General features: G+C 29.1%; 1 protein-coding gene and 1 long non-coding RNA gene across 2 annotated transcripts; both read right to left on the minus strand.

Annotated features, from left to right (window-relative positions):
* Window positions 1-1,254: 1,254 nt before the first annotated feature.
* Window positions 1,255-7,022, minus strand: LOC146950190 (fatty acyl-CoA reductase 3-like). The gene is made up of 10 exons (XM_085746130.1): window positions 6,845-7,022; window positions 6,665-6,768; window positions 6,023-6,225; window positions 5,801-5,901; window positions 3,429-3,621; window positions 3,154-3,315; window positions 2,761-2,842; window positions 2,377-2,646; window positions 1,741-1,868; window positions 1,255-1,650 (listed from the first exon to the last, which is right to left on the minus strand). Exons 1-10 carry the CDS (start codon window positions 6,921-6,923, stop codon window positions 1,494-1,496), a joined length of 1,479 nt encoding a protein of 492 aa, XP_085602256.1. The 5' UTR covers window positions 6,924-7,022; the 3' UTR covers window positions 1,255-1,493.
* A 6,037-nt stretch (window positions 7,023-13,059) lies between these two features.
* LOC146950191 (uncharacterized) lies at window positions 13,060-14,140 on the minus strand. Its single transcript, XR_015027458.1, has 2 exons — window positions 13,570-14,140; window positions 13,060-13,487 (listed from the first exon to the last, which is right to left on the minus strand). It is a non-coding gene; the product is annotated as an uncharacterized LOC146950191 (long non-coding RNA).
* Between the last annotated feature and the right edge of the window lie 7,371 nt (window positions 14,141-21,511).

Raw genomic sequence — 21,511 nt, forward strand, 5'->3', positions numbered from 1 at the left:
GGTATATCTTCACCAATTTTTAGTGAAGAAATACGATCGAGGGAACAAAATTGTCAAATTTTAAAGTAGGGAACCAAGCCTACAAAATGATGAAAATAGAGAGACCAAAATTACAATTAAATCAGTATTACTTATGTGCCCACCTGCTCTCTCACACAATTGATTCAAAGTATTGTTGTTTGGAAACACAGTTGATTCAAAGTATTGTTGTTTGGAATAATGTAAATGTTGGAGAACGATAGAAGGGGCGGAAGTAGAGGACCAGAGGTGTTCATGTTTGATCAATTCTAATATATAGTGCAATAACCGAAGTGAAATGTTAAAATTTGAACAAATAAAACAAGAAAAATCAGTTTTCTTTAATTGATTTGATCTATTTTTGGTTTTTATGATGCAAATTGATTCAATCTACCATTACCCATCAGCCGTTAATTGTCATACACAGTTATGATACTGAATGAGAATACCTAACCTACTTTTCTTTTTTGAATTTCTTGGTTCTATGATCATGAAAATGTTTACCGTTTACGGACATGTTATGGTATGATCGTTTGTCAGAATCACGTTAAATCGTTCTCGTGAGCTTTGCTCAATTGATATAAACAATGCATAATATATGTAACGTCCGAGATTCAAAGTCCGACCACCACAAAAAAAAAATTTACGTTAAATCACCACAATTATATCAAACATGCACTTTAAACAGCATGTAGACCACCCTTTTTCTATATCGAATGTGGGTTAACTATTTTTTTTATACATAATCACAATACCAATTAGTAGAATTGGACTTGCATCGAGATTATGGATGTGTTTGAACTACTAAAAAAATGAAGGATGAGACAACTTCGGTTGTAAAGTGGTTGATTTGTAAAATTGTTGCAAGGGACGAATAAGTTGGAGGTAAGGGACAAAACACAGTGAAATTTTTGTCACTTACTAAACCACAACACAACTTTTAATTCAAAGTACAAGTTGTCTAAAATACGAAGATATTCTTTTGTCTATCAAAATCGTATAAGACCAAAAATTGTTTAATACCATAAAAGTTAGTTCTCTGATATTCTGTCTTGTTGTGTCAAAAAAAAAATTATGTCTTGTGTTATGTTGTTCTATCTTATGTTGTCATATCCAATATGTACTTTTTATCCGATCAAACACACCTTATGTGTAATAGTTGTGTCTAAACGATCTTTTACATGAGAATATAGAAGTAAAAGATATATTTTTTTGACTGGAAGTATAGAAGTAAAATATGAAATATAAAACACACGGTAAAATTAATATTTGATCACATATATATGATCAATTATAAAATTTAAATAGTATATTACATATCAAAGTATGATATGACAAGCACAACTTTAATTTGAAAACAATTACAATGAAATTACAAGTTTAAATCATAGAACATATATAAATCAACAATTGTCGATGCAAAATACATTATCACGCACAAACTCACTTTAATTAATGCATCTTTTTTGGTATGATTAAAACTTTAATGCATACTTGAAGATACCAGGGATGTGGATATTCATGAAGTAATCTTCCCAATCAATAATTTTGGGATCAAAGTAAAACAAATTCATTTCTGCACCTTCTTGTTTTACGGCTAATAGCAACTTTTCTGTATTCATATCATCAAATCTGTGTACAAAAACAAACACTAAGTTAATTAATGAACCAAATGCTTTATTATAATATTTTAATTTAGATGCTAATTATCAATTAACTTACATGCCATTGAAGAACAAGTAAGGCAGGTAAAGATCAACCAACCGCATAACTGTACTGATTTTCCGGTTTAGGTCAGTATATAGTCCCCGAAAATATTGGCACAAAATTGAATTTGCCACCTCTAGTCCCTGTTAGATGAAAATTTTGTTAGCGCATTGTTGCTAATCGAGAAAATTACACTACCTCCCTACACCACAGTGATACATATGTTCTATTTTTTCAAATATGTCACTACTCTCTTTTGTTTGACACCAAAGAGAAATATATAGAAATTGTGTATAAAGACTAATCTAACTCATAAACAAACAAGGAAACACAACCAAAGAGCTAGGTAAACCATAAAGTCCCAACAATGTCATTTCATAAATAGTTACCACTCATATTTAATTTGCAACCAAAATTTGAACCCAGGTCATTTAATTCATGAATAGTGTCCCAGAAGTTTAAATCTCGATCATTTAACTCATTCAACTCTTTTAGCTCAAATCAGTTGAGTTATCAGACCCCACAGTCCCACACACATTCCCATTTTCAAATTATAAAGGAGAAACGTGTGTAATACACCAAATCAAAATCTTTTACAAAAGGAATTTGAATTGTAATGGTTGAAATTAATGAATAAAACTAATTAAGTACCTTTAAAGGAAGCAAGTAGCATATGAACATGTATCTCCGGAAGCTAGCTATGTTGCTAAACACAGTAATATTGCCAACCTTAATCGATTTTCCATCCTTGTTTATCAATGGTTTTTTTTTGAAATATTTAAGGTTATAGTCTCTAAAAGTACGATACGTAATTGGATTTCTAACAGAGGAACCAACATGATATATGATATGATCACTAGGTTGGTTTGCATGAGCCATCATAGCTACTATAATTGCATTTACCACCATGTCTGCTGGTATCTGCTCAAAATTCAACACCAATATTAATATTGTACTATCAATTTGTGGAATTTATCAAAAGAAAGATTTCATGCATAGACCAAAACAGGAAAAAAAAATTATTTGGTGACTCACCACGTCGAAAACTGCGTCGAGATCCGCCATGAAGCTTGTTAACTTTCCTTTACCATATGCAACGACTACACTGTCTATGGTTCTGCAGAAAACTCCAAATATTAGAAAAATGGAGGATAATTGAGATTCAAAACTTTACTAGAAAAAGTTGATTAATTACCTAAAATTAGAGAAAAATTATATCCATCTTTAATTACGTTAGATAAATCAGATTCAAAGATGATTATTGTTTTATTTATTTATCCAAGAAATATTAGTTCAATAATAAGAGTTTGAATTTGTAACATCAATAAACGTAATTCAAATCGCCTAGGTAACAATTGTAAAATGACCAACCATAAATGTCATCATTCAACTTTTTGTAATATAATAAGATATAATTTGGTGATTTACCTTAAGCCTTCAACCCATCCAGGGAAAGGTTCTCTATAAGTGCTAGTAACAATGGTGGGACGAACAATAACAACAGACATGTTTTCCTTGAAAGCTTCTACAAGCATTTCTCCCATTGCTTTAGTAAACACATATGTGTTTGGCCATCCATATTTAGTAGCTCTAATAAATTCAATCATGCAAAAAAAAAAAAAAAATCAAACATATTCAACTTTTTGTATTTATTAGAATTCACAATCATGCAAAAAAATTGAGAGTTTCACTTATTTGATTACCTTTCCATACCCAAGTCCTTCATGGCCACTTCAATATCATGTTCAGTTGTTCCATGTGCCTGAAATTGATTCAATTTCTCCTCCACTAATTTCTTTTCCATATTAATGTCAAGTCCTGGAACTCCATTTAGTGACACACCGTAGCGATGAGGATCCTCTAATATGAGTCCTCCTCCCTCGCCACACACATAAGCTGCAAGGTATAACAATAACAAAATAAAAAAATTCCATAAGTACAACTTAGATGATAAAAAAAACTATTTAAAATTTTATTCACAAAATACTTGCAGGCATGGCCGGATTTAGCATAAGGATTGGTTTGGCTATAAGCACACCATATTTTTACATAGGATGGAGTATATAAGAATAAAATATTAAAAAAAGTTACGATTCATTTTGTTCCCGTTAGCAATTGTTAGTGTTACAAATAAACTTGGACTAATAAAACTATTGAAACTATTTTTTTTTTTTGACACAAAAACTACTGAAACTATTATTTTAGGTGAAATAATACATAATCACTAGTTTTATTAGGAAAACTTTTTGAGATGATTATTTTAGCACATCAAAAATTTAGTCTTGGATCCACCCCTACTTGCATGGACATAAAACATACTCCTTTTTAAGAAATATATATGCTAACTTGTGACATATTATATATTAAAATATAATACTATCTTAATGTCATGAAGACTATTTACATTAGTATAGTCGATTTAAAAAAATATAAGTGGTCTAATTAAGTTGTTGCAACAAATGTGACTAAAAAAGACATCTTTTTTGATACATGCATGTTTGAATACAAAGGGATTAATTGTGATGAAGATTTGACTTTATTATATGGATGGATAGCAGTCCTTCTGCCATACAATAACATATAAACATACTTTCCCCTAAAAAAATAATGAACATATTTGACAATTTCAAACAAATTACAAAATTATTTAATAAATAAATAAAAATAATATTTTAGCTATATTACTTTTTTTTTCTTTTGAAGGAACTGTATTAATCTTTTTTTTTTAAAAGACAAACTCTATTAATCTTATTAAGTACTTCATCGCTCTAGTCTCAAATGAAAGTTTTGAAGGAACTATATTAATCTTTTAAGAAATGCTAACATGTGCCCTCTTGTTAAGAAGTTTAAAATGAAAACTTTATATTAGAAATTGTGCATTCAACATATTAAAACAGAAAAAATTATCTTTTTCTACCTAAATTTCATCAATCATTTTTAATTCAATATCTATTCCATTCAATATCTTACACTTTACACATATACATAATGGTAAACACACAATTCTACCTTGAGTCATTGCAATACTACCGATAATAATTGATGAGTGTATTAGGAAGACATTATTAAATGGTGTAAAAATAGTTGAATTTTCTTACGTTTGAGACTACGAAATATAAGTATTTATTCACTTACAGTTAAATTGGGTTAATACCGAAAATAATTTCTCTAATTTGTGTGAGTTCTGAAAATAGTCTCTGTAAAAAGAAAATTACAGATTGCACCCCTATACTTTTGAACTCTTCATATTTTTCCCTCACCTTGTTAAAATAGATATTTGGGGGAAATTTTAAAATTGTCCTCGCAAAAGGTCAAGATGACTGAAAATTACCTCTTTAAAGGGTTAAAATATGAAGAATCCAAAATTTCTAGAGTTGAACCTGTGGTTTTTCTTCTACATACGACAGTTATGCATTAAGCCATTTAAATTTATTAGTTTACATTAGTTTTTCACATATGTAAATATACTATTGTCTTTTTTAGTAAATGTAAATATATTAGGCATAATAGCAGTTTTGACTCCCTATGTTTTAAGACGTTGCGATTTTGGCCCCTAACAAAATAAAATACAAAACTGCCCCCTAAATATTACCCCTTTTGCAGTTTTGACCCCCTGACCAATTTTAACCAAGTCAATGCACAAGTGGACGCCACGTGTGTAATTTTTTTTCTAATTAATTTTTTAATTAAAAAATAAAAAAATATTTTTTTAATAATTAAAAAAAATACACATGTGGCCTCCACGTCAGCTTTGACTTGGTCAAAATTGATCTGAGGCCAAAACTGCAAAAGGGGCAATACTTAGGGGCGGTTTTGTATTTTATTTTGTTAGGGGGCCAAAATCACAACTTCTTGAAACATAAGGGGTCAAAACTGCTAATAAGCCAATATACTATTATTAACTATAGTAGAATTTAAATATGATATCTTGTATAGTCAGATTCATTAAAATGTCATGTAAAATATTAAAATGAAATTTACTAGACAAGACCTAAGCATTTAAAAGTCTAACTCTGTCGAACCTATTTTGACCCTCGGAGAGTAGTAATTTTCACTAGCACATGTCTATACCAACCTGTTGAAACGTGGACAAGCACCTTTAGTTGAATACATTTTTTGGCAAAGCTCAAAACATGCTTGACTCCTAATGTATTTATACCCAATGCAACATCGTATCTGAATTTAATAACAATCAATGAAGAATTATATACAACTTTTAACCATAAAGAAATTTTTTTTTTGAACAATTTAACCATAAAGAAATTAACTTGACACATAAGGTTCTAAATTGTATCACCTTTCATCAAATTTTGTTGTTGCAGCTAAATTAACTATAACATCTGTTTGATTGCAAATCTCCTCTTCTAGAATGGATTCCTTCAAATTCAAGCCTTCTTTAGAAATGTCTCCAGGTACCAAAGTCAGCTTTTCAGAGACAAAAGAATTGAATTTTGAACCCTGATTTTCCTTCAGCAATTTAAACAAGTCCTTCCCTATTATCTACATATCACACACAAACTTATTACGTATACATAATGAGAAAAAAGTAGTAAAAATGTTATTTAAAATATCAAAAAACAGAAAGAATGAAAAATGTTATTTTATACGAAAATGAGACTTATATTCAGGGCCGGTTCTAAGATTTTTGATGCTCTGGATGAAACAATAAAATTTTGTCCTTTTAATTATTCTAATGTTTTTCTTCATACATTTTTTGTTGCAAAAGATTTATTTATAATCGAAGTTCTCTAAAAATATATTTTCAATAGAATTAATCAAAGAGAATTAAAAAGAAATATATATCTATATAATACTAATTATCAAGTAAAAATAATAATTTTAGTGCCACTAAGAAAATGGTGTCCTGGACTGCCGGCCTTTCCACCCACCCTTAGGACCATGCTTATATTTGTTCTAATAATATACAAATATTCATCACCTCATTGCGGAAACGTTGGGCAGCAGATTCAGAATCCTTAGCTCTTAGAAGAAGATAAAGTTTCTTCACATTTGGTTGAACTCTCAAAATCTTTTCAACCAAAACTGCAAAACTAAACAAGTAAACAAACATATATATAATTAAGTCATGTCTTAAAGACAGAGAGAGAGATATGTATACTTTTTGCGAGGAAGCCAGTGGCACCAGTGACTAAAATTGTTCTGCCCTCAAGAAAGTTCAATATGCTTCCCAATTCCATTTGAAATAAAGGAAGAAATTTTTTAAAGTGAAGTTTTCGCTACAAATGAATGAAATGGGCACAATGACAATGTTCTGGAATTATGATTAATGCCTTGATGGTGATATACCAATACCATATGTCTTTATATAGACATATGACACATGAATACTATAATATTTTTTTGAGGGGACATGAATACTATAGTATTATTAAGTGGTTTTTAGGTAGGAAAAAGAAAATATGATGTAGGATGAATCAATGAAAGTAATACTATTAACACATATTTTATAACACACTTTTTATTTGTTCAAATTTATGGGTCTCACCAAAATTATATGTGATCCACATGGTTTGGCGAGACCTATATGAAATTTAACTAATAAAGAAGAGTATGTTTATGTACAAAAGGAAAATGAGTGTGTTGCTAGGACTCTATGTTTTGAAAATATTTTGAAACTCTAACAACGATAGGTGCTTCTCACTCTAAATATAAGTTTATGGTATTACTCATTCTCACAACTGAAATGTCATCCGAATATTAATAACTCAAAATTCAACTTATGTTTGTTTTTTTCTTCATATTTTGTTAGATTAACGTCAAACAAGTCATGTCACTCTAGCTCTAGAGATGCGGGGATCTTAATTTCAACTTAAAGGCAGGTGCATGCAGGGATGAATCTAGAAATTTATTGAATGGGGTGAATCTTTTAATAGTATACATTGAAATTAAATACTCCTAAAAATCACTTAAAATCTAAAAATTCAAATTAAGAGTTCAATCTCAATCTCAGTTGAAAGAGATATATATATATATATATATATATATATATATATATATATATATATTTTGACGGAAAAAATATATATATATATATATATATATATATATATATATATATATATATCTCTTTCAACTGAGATTGAGATTGAACTCTTAATTATATATATATATATATATATATATATATATATATATATATATATATATATATATTTAGGAAAGAGATACATATTTAATATGTGACTCACCTCGAATAATATTACTTTTCGTGGAGGAAATCTATGAAAAACTAAAAAAAAAAAAAAATAGCAACAAACCAAATGTGGAATAGAAAACACCGTGTTATCAGTTAAACTAAGCATTTTTATATTAATATTATTATTTTTATAATTTATTTTTACTCTGTTAAGAAATTTCTCAAGTTGTTGTCAACATTTTGAGAAATTTCAATTATTCTTTGTTTCATACTTTCCATTTTCCTTTTTATTTTGGTTTTGAGTTTATCTATACGTATCAAAACAACCAATAGATTTTATTAATTATCACTCTTCTTATTACATCACCAATATATCGCATTTATTATATCCTTTGATGTGTAAAATAGGTTTTTAGGTGTCCTTGGATGATTTTCCTTGTGAGAATTAAAGAGTATCAATTTACCCAAACAATTGCCTATTATTTTTACTATATGAAGTAGGGTCCCCTTAGCTTGAACCAGTGTATGTTTTGGTCCAACTTGGACCAATGAAATTACCTGGTATCACAAGTTGTGTTCTAATTATCCCATGCCATACACCCCCTTATACAAAACATGCTAGCAACTCCTTTTCCCTAGAGTCTAGATGCACATGAGTATGAGTCTTGCAAATTCCAGAATATATAGTCAATTTATGTATCTTATTAAAAATAAATACAAGCCACTATAAAAATTTCTAAGAATGAAATTCGTAATAAAAATAAAAACGTAACTATTAATAAGAGATTGGCATCCAAACTTGATAAAAATTAATAAAAGTTTTTTTTCCTTTCAAACTCTTCACTCATGTAGTTTCTTTTTTAACAAATCTTATTTTATTTTCCGTAAATAGTTTTTTCTAAAAAAAATAAATTGGCTGATATTAGTATATTACTTTACGTTACTCTCAATAGTTTTTTTTTCACAAATCTTATTTTATTTTCCGTAAATAGTTTTTTCTAAAAAAATAAATTGGTTGATATTAGTATATTACATTACGTTACTCTCATCTTGTGTTATATAAATTACTTTGTCCGTATTTTATTGTAGCAGATTTTTTTTCACATTAATCTTTTTGACAAATTTTATTTTATTTTCCGTAAATAGTTTTTTCACAAAATGACAAAGGTTCATGTTTAGACCCAAACCCATAAATCCATTTTCACAAAATGACAAAAATGTTACAGTGCAGCCAATCTTACATAAACCTTGCCTATCATTCAACTTGTACAACAGGTACTGAATAATTAATCTCAACCGTATGTATTAAATATTAATATATCAATGGTCAGCCTTTAACTGGTTCAAGTTGAACCCCAACGTTTACTGGTCCAAATTAAAAGAAACCTATATGAAGTAAAGATCCCATGGTAATGCAAACTTATTACTATGGTACACTGGGTCTGGATTGGTCCTAACTCTGAAAGTTTGAATGTCAAGCTCTCTACTTTGTTAGTGGGTGTGGTTATGGTGCATAAGGAGATCCTTATGCACCGTGCATAATTACTTTCTACACACAATATAATTGCTTTCTACACCCCAAGTAAGTCCACTATAAAATCTATTTATTTGTGGGCCTAATAAAGCCCCATATTATAATTTTTTTCTTAACAATTTATTTATGCAAATTATTCAAAATAGTTTATTTATGCAAAACAACTTATTAGAATGATTTTTTTAAAAACCGCTTATTCAAAACAACTTATTTATGCAAAACAACTTATTCCGATCTCATTTTAAAAAACAACTTATTCAAAATAGCTTATTTATGCAAAACAACTTATTCGAAACAACTTATTAGGATCACTTTTTTTAAAACCGCTTATTCAAAACAACTTATTTATGCAAAAAAGCTTATTTGTGCAAAACAGCTTATTCAAAATAGCTTATTTATACAAAACAGCTTATTCTGATTTCATTTTAAAAAACAACTATTTCAAAACAACTTATTTATGCAAAACAACTTATTCAAAACAGCTTATTTATGCAAAACAGCTTATTCGAAATAACTTATTTATACAAAATAGCTTATTTGTGCAAAACAACTTATTCAAAACAACTTATTTATACAAAACAACTTATTTGTGCAAAAAAGCTTATTCAAAACAACTTATTTATGCAAAACAGCTTATTTGTGCAAAACAACTTATTCAAAACAGCTTATTTATGCAAAACAGCTTATTCGAAACAACTTATTTATACAAAATAGCTTATTTGTGCAAAACAGCTTATTCAAAACAACTTATTTATAAAAAACAGCTTATTTGTGCAAAACAGCTTATTCAAAACAGCTTATTTATACAAAACAGCTTATTCTGATTTCATTTTAAAAAACAACTTATTCAAAACAACTTATTTATGCAAAACAACATATTTATGCAAAACAACTTATTCAAAACAGCTTATTTATGCAAAACAGTTTATTCGAAACAACTTATTTATACAAAATAGCTTATTTGTGCAAAACAGCTTATTCAAAACAACTTATTTATACAAAACAGCTTATTTGTGCAAAACAGCTTATTCAAAACAACTTATTTATACAAAACAGCTTATTTGTGCAAAACAACTTATTCAAAACAGCTTATTTATGCAAAACAGCTTATTCGAAACAACTTATTTATACAAAATAGCTTATTTGTGCAAAACAACTTATTCAAAACAACTTATTTATACAAAACAACTTATTTTTGCAAAAAAGCTTATTCAAAACAACTTATTTATACAAAACAGCTTATTTGTGCAAAACAACTTATTCAAAACAGCTTATTTATGCAAAACAGCTTATTCGAAACAACTTATTTATACAAAATAGCTTATTTGCGCAAAACAGCTTATTCAAAACAACTTATTTATAAAAAACAGCTTATTTGTTCAAAACAGCTTATTCAAAACAGCTTATTTATACAAAACAGCTTATTCTGATTTCATTTTAAAAAACAACTTATTCAAAACAACTTATTTATGCAAAACAACATATTTATGCAAAACAACTTATTCAAAACAGCTTATTTATGCAAAACAGCTTATTCGAAACAACTTATTTATACAAAATAGCTTATTTGTGCAAAACAGCTTATTCAAAACAACTTATTTATACAAAACAGCTTATTTGTGCAAAACAGCTTATTCAAAACAACTTATTTATACAAAACAGCTTATTTGTGCAAAACAACTTATTCAAAACAGCTTATTTATGCAAAACAGCTTATTCGAAACAACTTATTTATACAAAATAGCTTATTTGTGCAAAACAGCTTATTCAAAACAACTTATTTATACAAAACAGGTTATTTGTGCAAAACAGCTTATTCAAAACAGCTTATTTATACAAAACAACTTATTCCGATTTCATTTTAAAAAACAACTTATTCAAAACAACTTATTTATGCAAAACAACATATTTATGCAAAACAACTTATTCAAAACAGTTTATTTATGCAAAACAGCTTATTCGAAACAACTTATTTATACAAAATAGCTTATTTGTGCAAAACAGCTTATTCAAAACAACTTATTTATACAAAATAGCTTATTTGTGCAAAACAGCTTATTCAAAACAGCTTATTTATACAAAACAGCTTATTCGAAACAACTTATTTATACAAAATAACTTATTTGTGCAAAACAGCTTATTCAAAACAGCTTATTTATACAAAACAGCTTATTTGTGCAAAACAACTATTTTGCGCAAAATAAGCTGTTTTGAATAAGCTTTTTATGAGTTAGAGAGAGAAATGAGTATGGATTATGAGTTTCTTTACTGGAACTTTGTTTAACATGTTATACACTGAAATTATTATTGAAACCATAATTATGGTTTAATGGTTTTGATAATCATGTATGTGAAACCAAGATAATTGTGTAATGGTTTTGAATAATTATTAAGATGTTATACACTGAAATTATTACTGAAACCATACTTATGGTTTAATGGTTTTGATAGTCTTCTATGAGAAACCAAAATAATTGTCTAATGGTTTTGCTATGGCTATGGTTTCTGTGAGTTGGTTTCAAAACCATTTTGCTGTGGAAATGGTTTCCGTGAGTTGTACTCCAAAACCATTTTGCAGTGAAAATGGTTTCCGTGAGTTGTAATCCAAAACCATTTTGCAGTGAAAATGGTTTCCGTGAGTAATGCTAACACCAGATCCGTACCGGATTGATCATAAACAACACAATTCATCACAACATTCTCAATAATACTTGTTGTTTATAGTATCTATCATATAATATTATTCATCTTATTTAATTTTTGGCCCAATAATGTTCAATTTAATTTAATTTTACTAAAATTAGGGGTATGGAATACTGAAACCATAAGTACGGTTAAATGGTTTTGATAGTGTTCTATGTGAAACCAAAATAACTGCCTAATGATTTTAAATGAAATTATTAATTTGTTTTAAACAATTTATCTTCTAGAAAAAGAAAACATACTTTTGCTTTATTTTATGTTTGTTTTTCGTGTTAAACCTCTCGAGTTTCTACGAAAAGTAATGCTAACACCAGATCCGAACCAGATTGATCATAAACAACACAATTCATCACAACATTCTCAATAATTCATCAAATCCGAATTCCAGCTTATACCAACAGATTTCACATCGAATCATTTCCCAATTCCAATGAAAATGGTTTTGTAATAAAAAAATTGTGATAAACATTTAAATCATTATTAAGTAACCACTTAATAGTACACACTTATAACCTAATGTAAATTAATCAATAAGTAACCACTTTTTTGTAAAGCCTCGTCATCTCTCTTTTATTTCTTACGTTGTAAAACGAATTTCTGACTTTGTCTAAATATAATCGCGCTTTAATGGTTTTAATAGACTTGTATATGAAAGAAAAATAATTGTCAAATGCTAAATAAAATAAAAGAATAGTGAAAATGATTATTGACAAATGATTTTAAATAAAAACTATTACTGAAACCATAAGTGTGGTTTAATTGTTTTGATAGTGTTCTACACGAAACCAAACTAATTGTTTAATGGTTTTGCTATGAGTATGGTTTCTGTGAGTTGTACTCCAAAACCATTTTGCTGTGGAAATGGTTTACGTGAGTTGTACTCCAAAACCATTAGATGTACTTAATGGTTTTCTTTGATCCAACATGGTGCATATCACAATCAAAAATAAAAAACATATGGAATTTTCTAACCATAACAGAACATTTTCAAAACCATCAGATTCAGGCACCAACTTTGAATTCTTAGCAACAGAATCACAATTCTCAGAAAAATTCCCAATTTGATTTCGACAATTTCTCAAACCAAGTCCATCATCAATTTTCCCAAATTCAAATCAATCCCTAATCCCTCCAACTCATTACTCCCAATTCTCCTCCTCTTCAACGTCGTCATTTCACAATCAAGTCATCCTTTTTCTTCCAAAAATCAAGAATGCAAAGGAACTTGAAAATCTCCAGCAAACTTCATCACCAAACCAATCAAACCCATCATCTATATGTAACCAAAATTGAAAATCATAGCAAGATTCGAATTCAAACACAAAATCATCGGTAGTAATAGTTGACAAATTCCTGAAAGGATGGGACCTGAGAATTGAACCAAAACAAGTGAATGAAATAAAAGTGAAGAAAATATGAATTTCAATCAAAACAGAACACAGTAACATACCTTTGATTTTCTCAATGCGTCTCTTGATTTCTTGTGAACAAGCTTCACAATACATGTGAACTTTCAGAATCATTATCATAACCTTAGGCTGCACCATATAATAAAATAAAAATGATAAAAATGATCCATCACAGATTCAGATAAATTTAAAAAGAAAAAAAATAATTAATTAACCTCTTCAACTTTCTTTTCTTCCTCTGGCTTAGGTTTCTCTTTCTCTTCAATTTTTTTCTCTTGTTCTGAAGGTGGTTTTGGGATCGGAGAAAGAAGCTCAACTTGTCTATGACTCTTCCTCTGAACTCTTTCAAGAACCTTCAATGGATCCGCTTTTTCTCCTTTAACAACAACCTTGTGAGATTTGCAATCAGTAACCACATCTTCATAATTATAAATCTACACGATTTCACGCATAGCGTTCCGCAATTCAAAATTGAAATCTCTACAAATTCACAATCACGCAAACTTGTCACGAATTACAATACACACATACCTCAGAAGAATAGGGATGATCTGCAATTTCGTTTGGGATCGGCGACCTAGGAATCGAATAAGCTGTTTGTGCAAAATAGCTTATTTTGTGCAAAATAGCTTATTTTGTGCAAAATAGTTGTTTTGCACAAATAAGCTGTTTTGTATAAATAAGTCGTTTTGAATAAGCTGTTTTGCACAAATAAGCTATTTTGTATAAATAAGTTGTTTCGAATAAGCAGTTTTGTATAAATAAGCTGTTTTGAATAAGCTGTTTTGCACAAATACGCTGTTTTGTATAAATAAGTTGTTTCGAATAAGCTGTTTTGCATAAATAAACTGTTTTGAATAAGTTGTTTTGCATAAATATGTTGTTTTGCATAAATAAGTTGTTTTGAATAAGTTGTTTTTAAAATGAAATTGGAATAAGCTGTTTTGTATAAATAAGCTGTTTTGAATAAGCTGTTTTGCACAAATAAGCTGTTTTGTATAAATAAGTTGTTTTGAATAAGCTGTTTTGCACAAATAAGCTCTTTTGTATAAATAAGTTGTTTCGAATAAGCTGTTTTGCATAAATAAGCTGTTTTGAATAAGTTGTTTTGCATAAATATGTTGTTTTGCATAAATAAGTTGTTTTGAATAAGTTGTTTTTTAAAATGAAATCGGAATAAGGTGTTTTGTATAAATAAGCTGTTTTGAATAAGCTGTTTTGCACAAATAAGCTGTTTTGTATAAATAAGTTGTTTTGAATAAGTTGTTTTGCACAAATAAGCTATTTTGTATAAATAAGTTGTTTCGAATAAGCTGTTTTGCATAAATAAGCTGTTTTGAATAAGTTGTTTTGCATAAATATGTTGTTTTGCATAAATAAGTTGTTTTGAATAAGTTGTTTTTTAAAATGAAATCGGAATAAGCTGTTTTGTATAAATAAGCTGTTTTGAATAAGCTGTTTTGAACAAATAAGCTGTTTTGCATAAATAAGCTGTTTTGAATAAGCGGTTTTAAAAAAAGTGATCCTAATAAGTTGTTTCGAATAAGCTGTTTTGCATAAATAAGCTATTTTGAATAAGTTGGTTTTTAAAATTAATCGGAATAAGCTTTTTTGTATAAATAAGTTGTTTTGAATAAGCTGTTTTGCACAAATAAGCTGTTTTGTATAAATAAGTTGTTTTGAATAAGCTGTTTTGCACAAATAAGCTCTTTTGTATAAATAAGTTGTTTCAAATAAGCTGTTTTGCATAAATAAGCTGTTTTGAATAAGTTGTTTTGCATAAATATGTTGTTTTGCATAAATAAGTTGTTTTGAATAAGTTGTTTTTTAAAATGAAATCGGAATAAGTTGTTTTGTATAAATAAGCTGTTTTGAATAAGCTGTTTTGAACAAATAAGCTGTTTTGCATAAATAAGCTGTTTTGAATAAGCGGTTTTAAAAAAAGTGATCCTAATAAGTTGTTTCGAATAAGCTGTTTTGCATAAATAAGTTGTTTTGAATAAGCGGTTTTTAAAAAATCATTCTAATAAGTTGTTTTGCATAAATAAACTATTTCGAATAAGCTATTTTGCATAAATAAATTGTTAAGAAAAAAATTATAATATTGGGCTTTATTAGGCCCACAAATAAATAGATTTTATAGTGGACCCAAATAATTCTTTTCACTTGGGATGTAGAAAGCAATTATGTTGGGTGTAGAAAGCAATTATGCACGGTGCATAAGGATCTCCTTATGCATAATAACTTTTGCCTTTGTTAGTCACCTACACATGTGACATATGTCAAAACAAAATCGGTGATCAAACTTTTGGAATAAACAGTACTCCAAAATACACTATGTCTCCAAATCAAAATCGTGAAGCTTGACGATTTGATATTTCAAGAAGGCATCAAGCAAGTAACAATAGTAAAAAGGATTGAAGTGGGTTCGGTGCCGAACAATCAATGCAACATATTGTTTATTACTCCCTCCGTTTCAAAATAAGTGTCGTTTTAGCCAAAAATATTTGTTTTAAAATGAATGTCACCTTCGGTTTCCAATGCAATAATAACTTTTTCTTTTCAATTGTACCCTTCAATTAATACTATATACATTACTTCCAAAGTATTATTTCTTCTTGGCTTAAATATGCCAACCGTCCCTGTAATTTGGGCGAGTTTTGATTTTCGTCCCTGTAAAAAAAAAAATTTTAAATACATCCCTGTAAATTTTTTTTTGTTTTAAAAAGGTCCCTGGCCCCACTTTTTTGCTGACCAAGCATGGCTTTGGCCACGTGGCAGTTGCTGACTGTGCAACTTTTGCCACGTGGCGCTGACGTGGCATGCCACATAATTAAATATATTTTTTAATTTTTAAAATTCTGTTTTAAATTAAAAAAATCTGAAAATAAATTAAAAAATCATAAAAAAATTAAAAAAATCTGAAAAAAATGGGAAAAAAACGGAAAATAAAATTACCGATTTTTATTTAAAATTTTTTTTTTCAAAATTCTAAAATTCTTTTAAAAATCATAAAAAAAATATGAAAATTAAATTTTCGATTTTTAATTAAAAAATACGTTTTTTTTCAAAATTCTGAATTTTTTTTTTAAATTTTAAAAATCTGAAAATAAATTTAAAAATCATATTCTGATTTTTTAATATTACGATTTTTAAAAATCATATTTTGAAAATTCTTTTTCGAAATTAATATTACGATTTTTAAAAAATCAGATTTTTTAAATATTTTTCGAAATTATATATTCTGATTTTAAAAAATTATATAATTTTCCATTTTTTTTCATATTTCCAAAAAATTATATTTTTTAAAATTATATAATCGGAAATTTTTTTTGAAATTATTATTATGATTTTTTAAAAAAATCAGATTTTTTTAATAATTTTTGACTCTCCAACCGATATTCTAAGCGACAGGCTAAACAAAAAAACAGACAAGTTCAGTGTATTATCAACTGGGAAATCATATTGTTTAAGGATTTCATAGACTGATTCTGTTGAATTATCGTTTAGGATTAATGCATGTGAAAGTGTTAAGTAGACCAGAATAGGAAGAATTTTGTGTATTTCGAAAAAATTTAATTTATTTTTTTTTCAGTTTAAAAATAAATTTAAAAAAATTAATTTTCAGTTTAATTACTTGAATATTTGTGTATTTAAAAATTTAATTTTCAGTTTTTTTTCCGATTTTTTCATGATTTTTAAATTTTTTTTCAGATTTTTTAAATTTTTAAAAAAGAATTTTCATTATTTCGAAAAAATTTTTTAATTAAATATCGAAAATTTAATTTTCAGTTTTTTATTAAATATCAAAATTTTAATTTTCAGTTTTTTTTCAGATTTTTAAATTTTTTTATGATTTTTAATATTATTTTCACATTTTTTTAATTTAAAAAAAAAAAAAAATTTCAGAATTTTGAAGAAAAAAATTTAATTGAAAATCGAAAATATTTAATTTTCAGTTTTTTTTTCGATTTTTAAATCTATTTTCGGATTTTTTTAATTTAAAAAAAGATTTTTTAGAATTTTGAAAAAAAATAAACAAAATTTAATTATGTGGCATGCCACGTCAGCGCCACGTGGCAAAAGTTGCACAGTCAGCAACTGCCACGTGGCCATAACCATGCCAGCTCATGCTAGAAGTGGGGCCAGGGACCTTTTTAAAACAAAAATATTTTTACAGGGATGTATTTAAAATTTTTTTTTTTACAGGGACGAAAATCAAAACTCGCCCAAATTACAGGGACGGTTGGCATATTTAAGCCTTTCTTCTTTAATGAAAAACAAACCAATAGTTGATTAGGATAATTTAGTAAAATACTCCCTCCGTCCCGGTTTAATTGACTTACTTTGGTTTTTCACACAGATTAAGAAAAGTGTATAAATAAAGGGGAAAGTGGAATATATTGTATTGGGAATGATAAAAGTAGTATTATTTAGTGTTACTATTGTATTGGGAATGATGAAAGTTGTATTGAAAATTGAAATGGGTCAGTTATTTTGGGACACTTTTTTTTAGAAAATAGGTCAGTTATTCCGGGACGGAGGGAGTAACATCTCTTTTTCTTTTAATTTATGCATTTCTTAATATATGTGTAAAAACCTTAAACGACACTCATTTTGAAACGGATGGAGTAAAACAAAGAAAGAAAAGAAGGTGGTTGAAAAGAAAAAATTGGAAGAACAATAAGTAGAAAATTGATGAACAAGCTAAAAAAATTGATGACCAAGTCTAACATATCGACATATACGACAAGAAATTTCGCTAACTTGAGAGGGTTTTGACCACCAGCAGATTATGTACGAAATATTTAGAATTTTTTAGTTTTTGTCCTATGTCTTTTTTAGTTTGGTTCTGTGTTGAATTATTATGTTGTTTAGGTAAAGAAATATAGTGTGCATAAGTGTATTTTCGAATGTAATGGTCATCTTAATACATATATATAACTTCTAATGTATACCGGATTGATGTATATTTAATTAACGTAAAATATACAAAAGGTTTTTCAATGCAACAGAGCTACGCTAGCTTACGACAGATGTAGTTCTCTAGTGTGTATTTTACAACTGGGGGACAACTCCTTTGGAGATCGAGACGAATGCCCCAAAGTCATAGAAATGCAAAGACTGTGGGGTTTTTTAGTGATACTTACTATGTCCGGGGGTATCTTCTGAAGGTGAGAAAAACACAAGAAGGGAGGTTGAATTGTGTTTTGAAAAATTCTTCAATTCTCCTAAAACTGAACACACTGATCAGAAGCTAAGTGAGACAGCTTCTGAAGTGATGGTCAGAATCTAAATGCAGCGGAATAAAACAGAGAGAGTGAAGAAGAACGACACAAAGCAATTATACTGGTTCCTTCCACAATCCGGAAGTAGTCCAGTCCCCCTTGCACTTCCAAGGAGATTTCACTAAGAGTAATATCTGATTACAATTGCTCAAGCACACAAGCAAGAGACTTCCTTTGCTCAAGCACACAAGCTAGAGACTTCCTTTGCTCAAGAACACAATCAAGAGACTTCCTGCTCAAGCACAACTGCAAGAGACTTCCTAACTAAACAAAATTACACAGAAAATTGTTTAAGGTTGAACACTTGATATACAATCAGAGGTGCTCACAATATAAATCAGATACAGACTCAATGGACTTAAGAATTTCTAAGATATGACTTTGAGACACAGAAATTCTAAGTGAATGCAGAACAATTTCAGCAGAGGTTTGGCACTTGTAAAAATGTTGTGAGTCTTTCGTTCAGCGTTCTTGCATTACCAAATCTCTAGGTCTTTACTCCTTTATATAGAGGTGTGAAAGAGATGTTGTGAAATTGCCAGCACACCAAAGAGTCGTTGTTGAAGCTTGATCTTTCACCAATGATATTTTGCCTGATTTGGTTGTTGTCCTATGAAGAACAAATTTGAAATCCATTCCTTATCCAAAGGAACATTTTTGCAGGCGAAGCCGTATTCTGAAGCTGTTTTCTTGTCTTGTAGCGTGGACACAAAACAGAGTAGTGGAGAACGTGGTTGTACAATTCGTACAAAGTACAATGTCAACGCTTTCGTCCAAATTGCAAGCACATGCCTTCAAACACCTTTGAAATGACCGTTGCAATGTTCCACTAATTTTCTGCTGTGTTTTCGAATCCAATAGATAGCTTTTGCAATGTAGATTCTTCAATCTTTGAATCTTATGCAAATCCAGTTGATCTTCAGCTTCTGGTGAAATGACTTCTGATGAGGCAGCTTCTGATGATGCAGCTTCTTCTGCTTCTGATGATGCAGCTTCTGATAATGTGGCTTCTGGACCTCTTGTCTTCAGGAGCACTATTCTTTAGGAGCGCGTTTTACTCTCTTCAGGAGCAGCTTGACTTCAGGAGCGCTTTCCACTTTCAGGAGCGTATTGCCTTCAGAATCGTCTAAGCTTCATTTCCATTTGCTCTTTATTTGCTCATTCAGAACCAATTAATGATGTAACTTTAACTATGGTCCTGTGCACTTTGAACAAATATTAGCTAGTCCAATTTACAAATTTAAATACCTTGTTATCATCAAAACTCTTTGAGGTTCATTGTTAAACACATTTTGTTCCAACATCTTCCCCAACGAAAACAACAGCTCACCCACGGAGGGCAGGGAAGGGCCGAAAAATGAACGACCCTCTCCCACCCCCCGAGATGGAGACATCAAAGCGAAGATCCATGAAGGGCACCTGTCCTGAATACGCTGCCTCTAGGACCTAGAACACTCGGGAGGGGAGCAACGGAGGACATAGTCGTTCATGAAAGAACTCCTCAAACGGAAGATGGAGGAGGAGAACCAACGAAAGCGACGAACAATGCGGAGAACATTGCAAAGTGGACTCAGTTGATAGGAATATTCAAATCTTAGATACACCGCTTATTCATCTTTATCATCTTTAGAGGTGAATTTTTAGTCATTAGACTCTTTAAAAAAATAAAAACTAAATCTTACAACCTATCTCTACACACAAACTCTACTCCTGTGCAATCTATTTTGACCGCAAATACATGGTTGTAAGATTTTAGCGTTTAAAAAAAAATGAATAAAAAATACGATAAAAAGATACTAAATTAAAAAAAATACAAATGAACAATGTGAACAAAGCATATTCATGTAGCACAAGTCAATTACTTCTTTCTCTGTGAAAAATCTTCACCAATAAACGTGTGTGTATCTTATTGCTTCTTGTACTTTACGGTAAGGGTGTCGCTTCCGTAGAATTGTGTTACTTTTCCTACCGAGGGATATACATGTTTAGAACTTAGAAGAAACATTGAATTGCTTCAAGCAAAACTATAATATATTAAAATATGAACGAGCTAATTAATTAACTATTTAAAAGAAGAAAACACTTGTAAAGTGATCATATAAAAAGAAGAAAATAGAGAGATTAATATCGTAACGCTTTCAACAATAAAAAGTACTAATAATAATGTGTAGTTAGTCATTTTATTGGCAACATTGTAGGTATTGATAATTGAGCTTCAACCACTTTTGATTGAACTCCAATCTTCTATGTGCATTTAACTTGCCGATTCTATTCATTTATTCTCGGTCAAATAATTTACTCCCTCCGTTTCAAAATGAGTGTCGCTTTAGCCAAAAAAATTTGTTTCAAAATGAGTGTCGTTTTCAGTTTTCAATGCAATAATAACTTTTTCTTTTCAATTATACCCTCCAATTAATACTCTACACACTACTTCCAAAGTATTACTTTTAAAACTAACCAATAGTTAATAAGGATAATTTGGTAAAATAACCATTCTCTTTCTCTTAATCATTGCATTTCTTAATATGTGTGTAAACACCTAAAACGACACTCATTTTGAAACGGAGGGAGTAGTAATTAAAAATCTTAAAAGTAAATAAGTGAAAAAAAATTGGATACAAAACTAGATCATACAAATATAATGTTATTATCAATTGAACTATATTCACATGCTTATTGATTTACCTATTTTAAT

Source organism: Medicago sativa, chromosome 2 (genome assembly GCF_051527215.1).
Source record: "Medicago sativa cultivar Bolivia chromosome 2, Bolivia_mono, whole genome shotgun sequence".
Taxonomy (NCBI): domain Eukaryota; kingdom Viridiplantae; phylum Streptophyta; class Magnoliopsida; order Fabales; family Fabaceae; genus Medicago; species Medicago sativa.

Coding starts and splice junctions, on each gene's coding strand:
- LOC146950190 (XM_085746130.1), bottom strand. CDS start 6,923: ATGGAATTGGGAAGCATATTGAACTTTCTTGAGGGCAGAACAATTTTA. Junction 2,843..3,153: donor GGATGGGTTGAAGGCTTAAG/GTAAATCACCAA, acceptor AGTTTTCTGCAG/AACCATAGACAGTGTAGTCG. Junction 1,869..2,376: donor GCTACTTGCTTCCTTTAAAG/GTACTTAATTAG, acceptor TTCATCTAACAG/GGACTAGAGGTGGCAAATTC.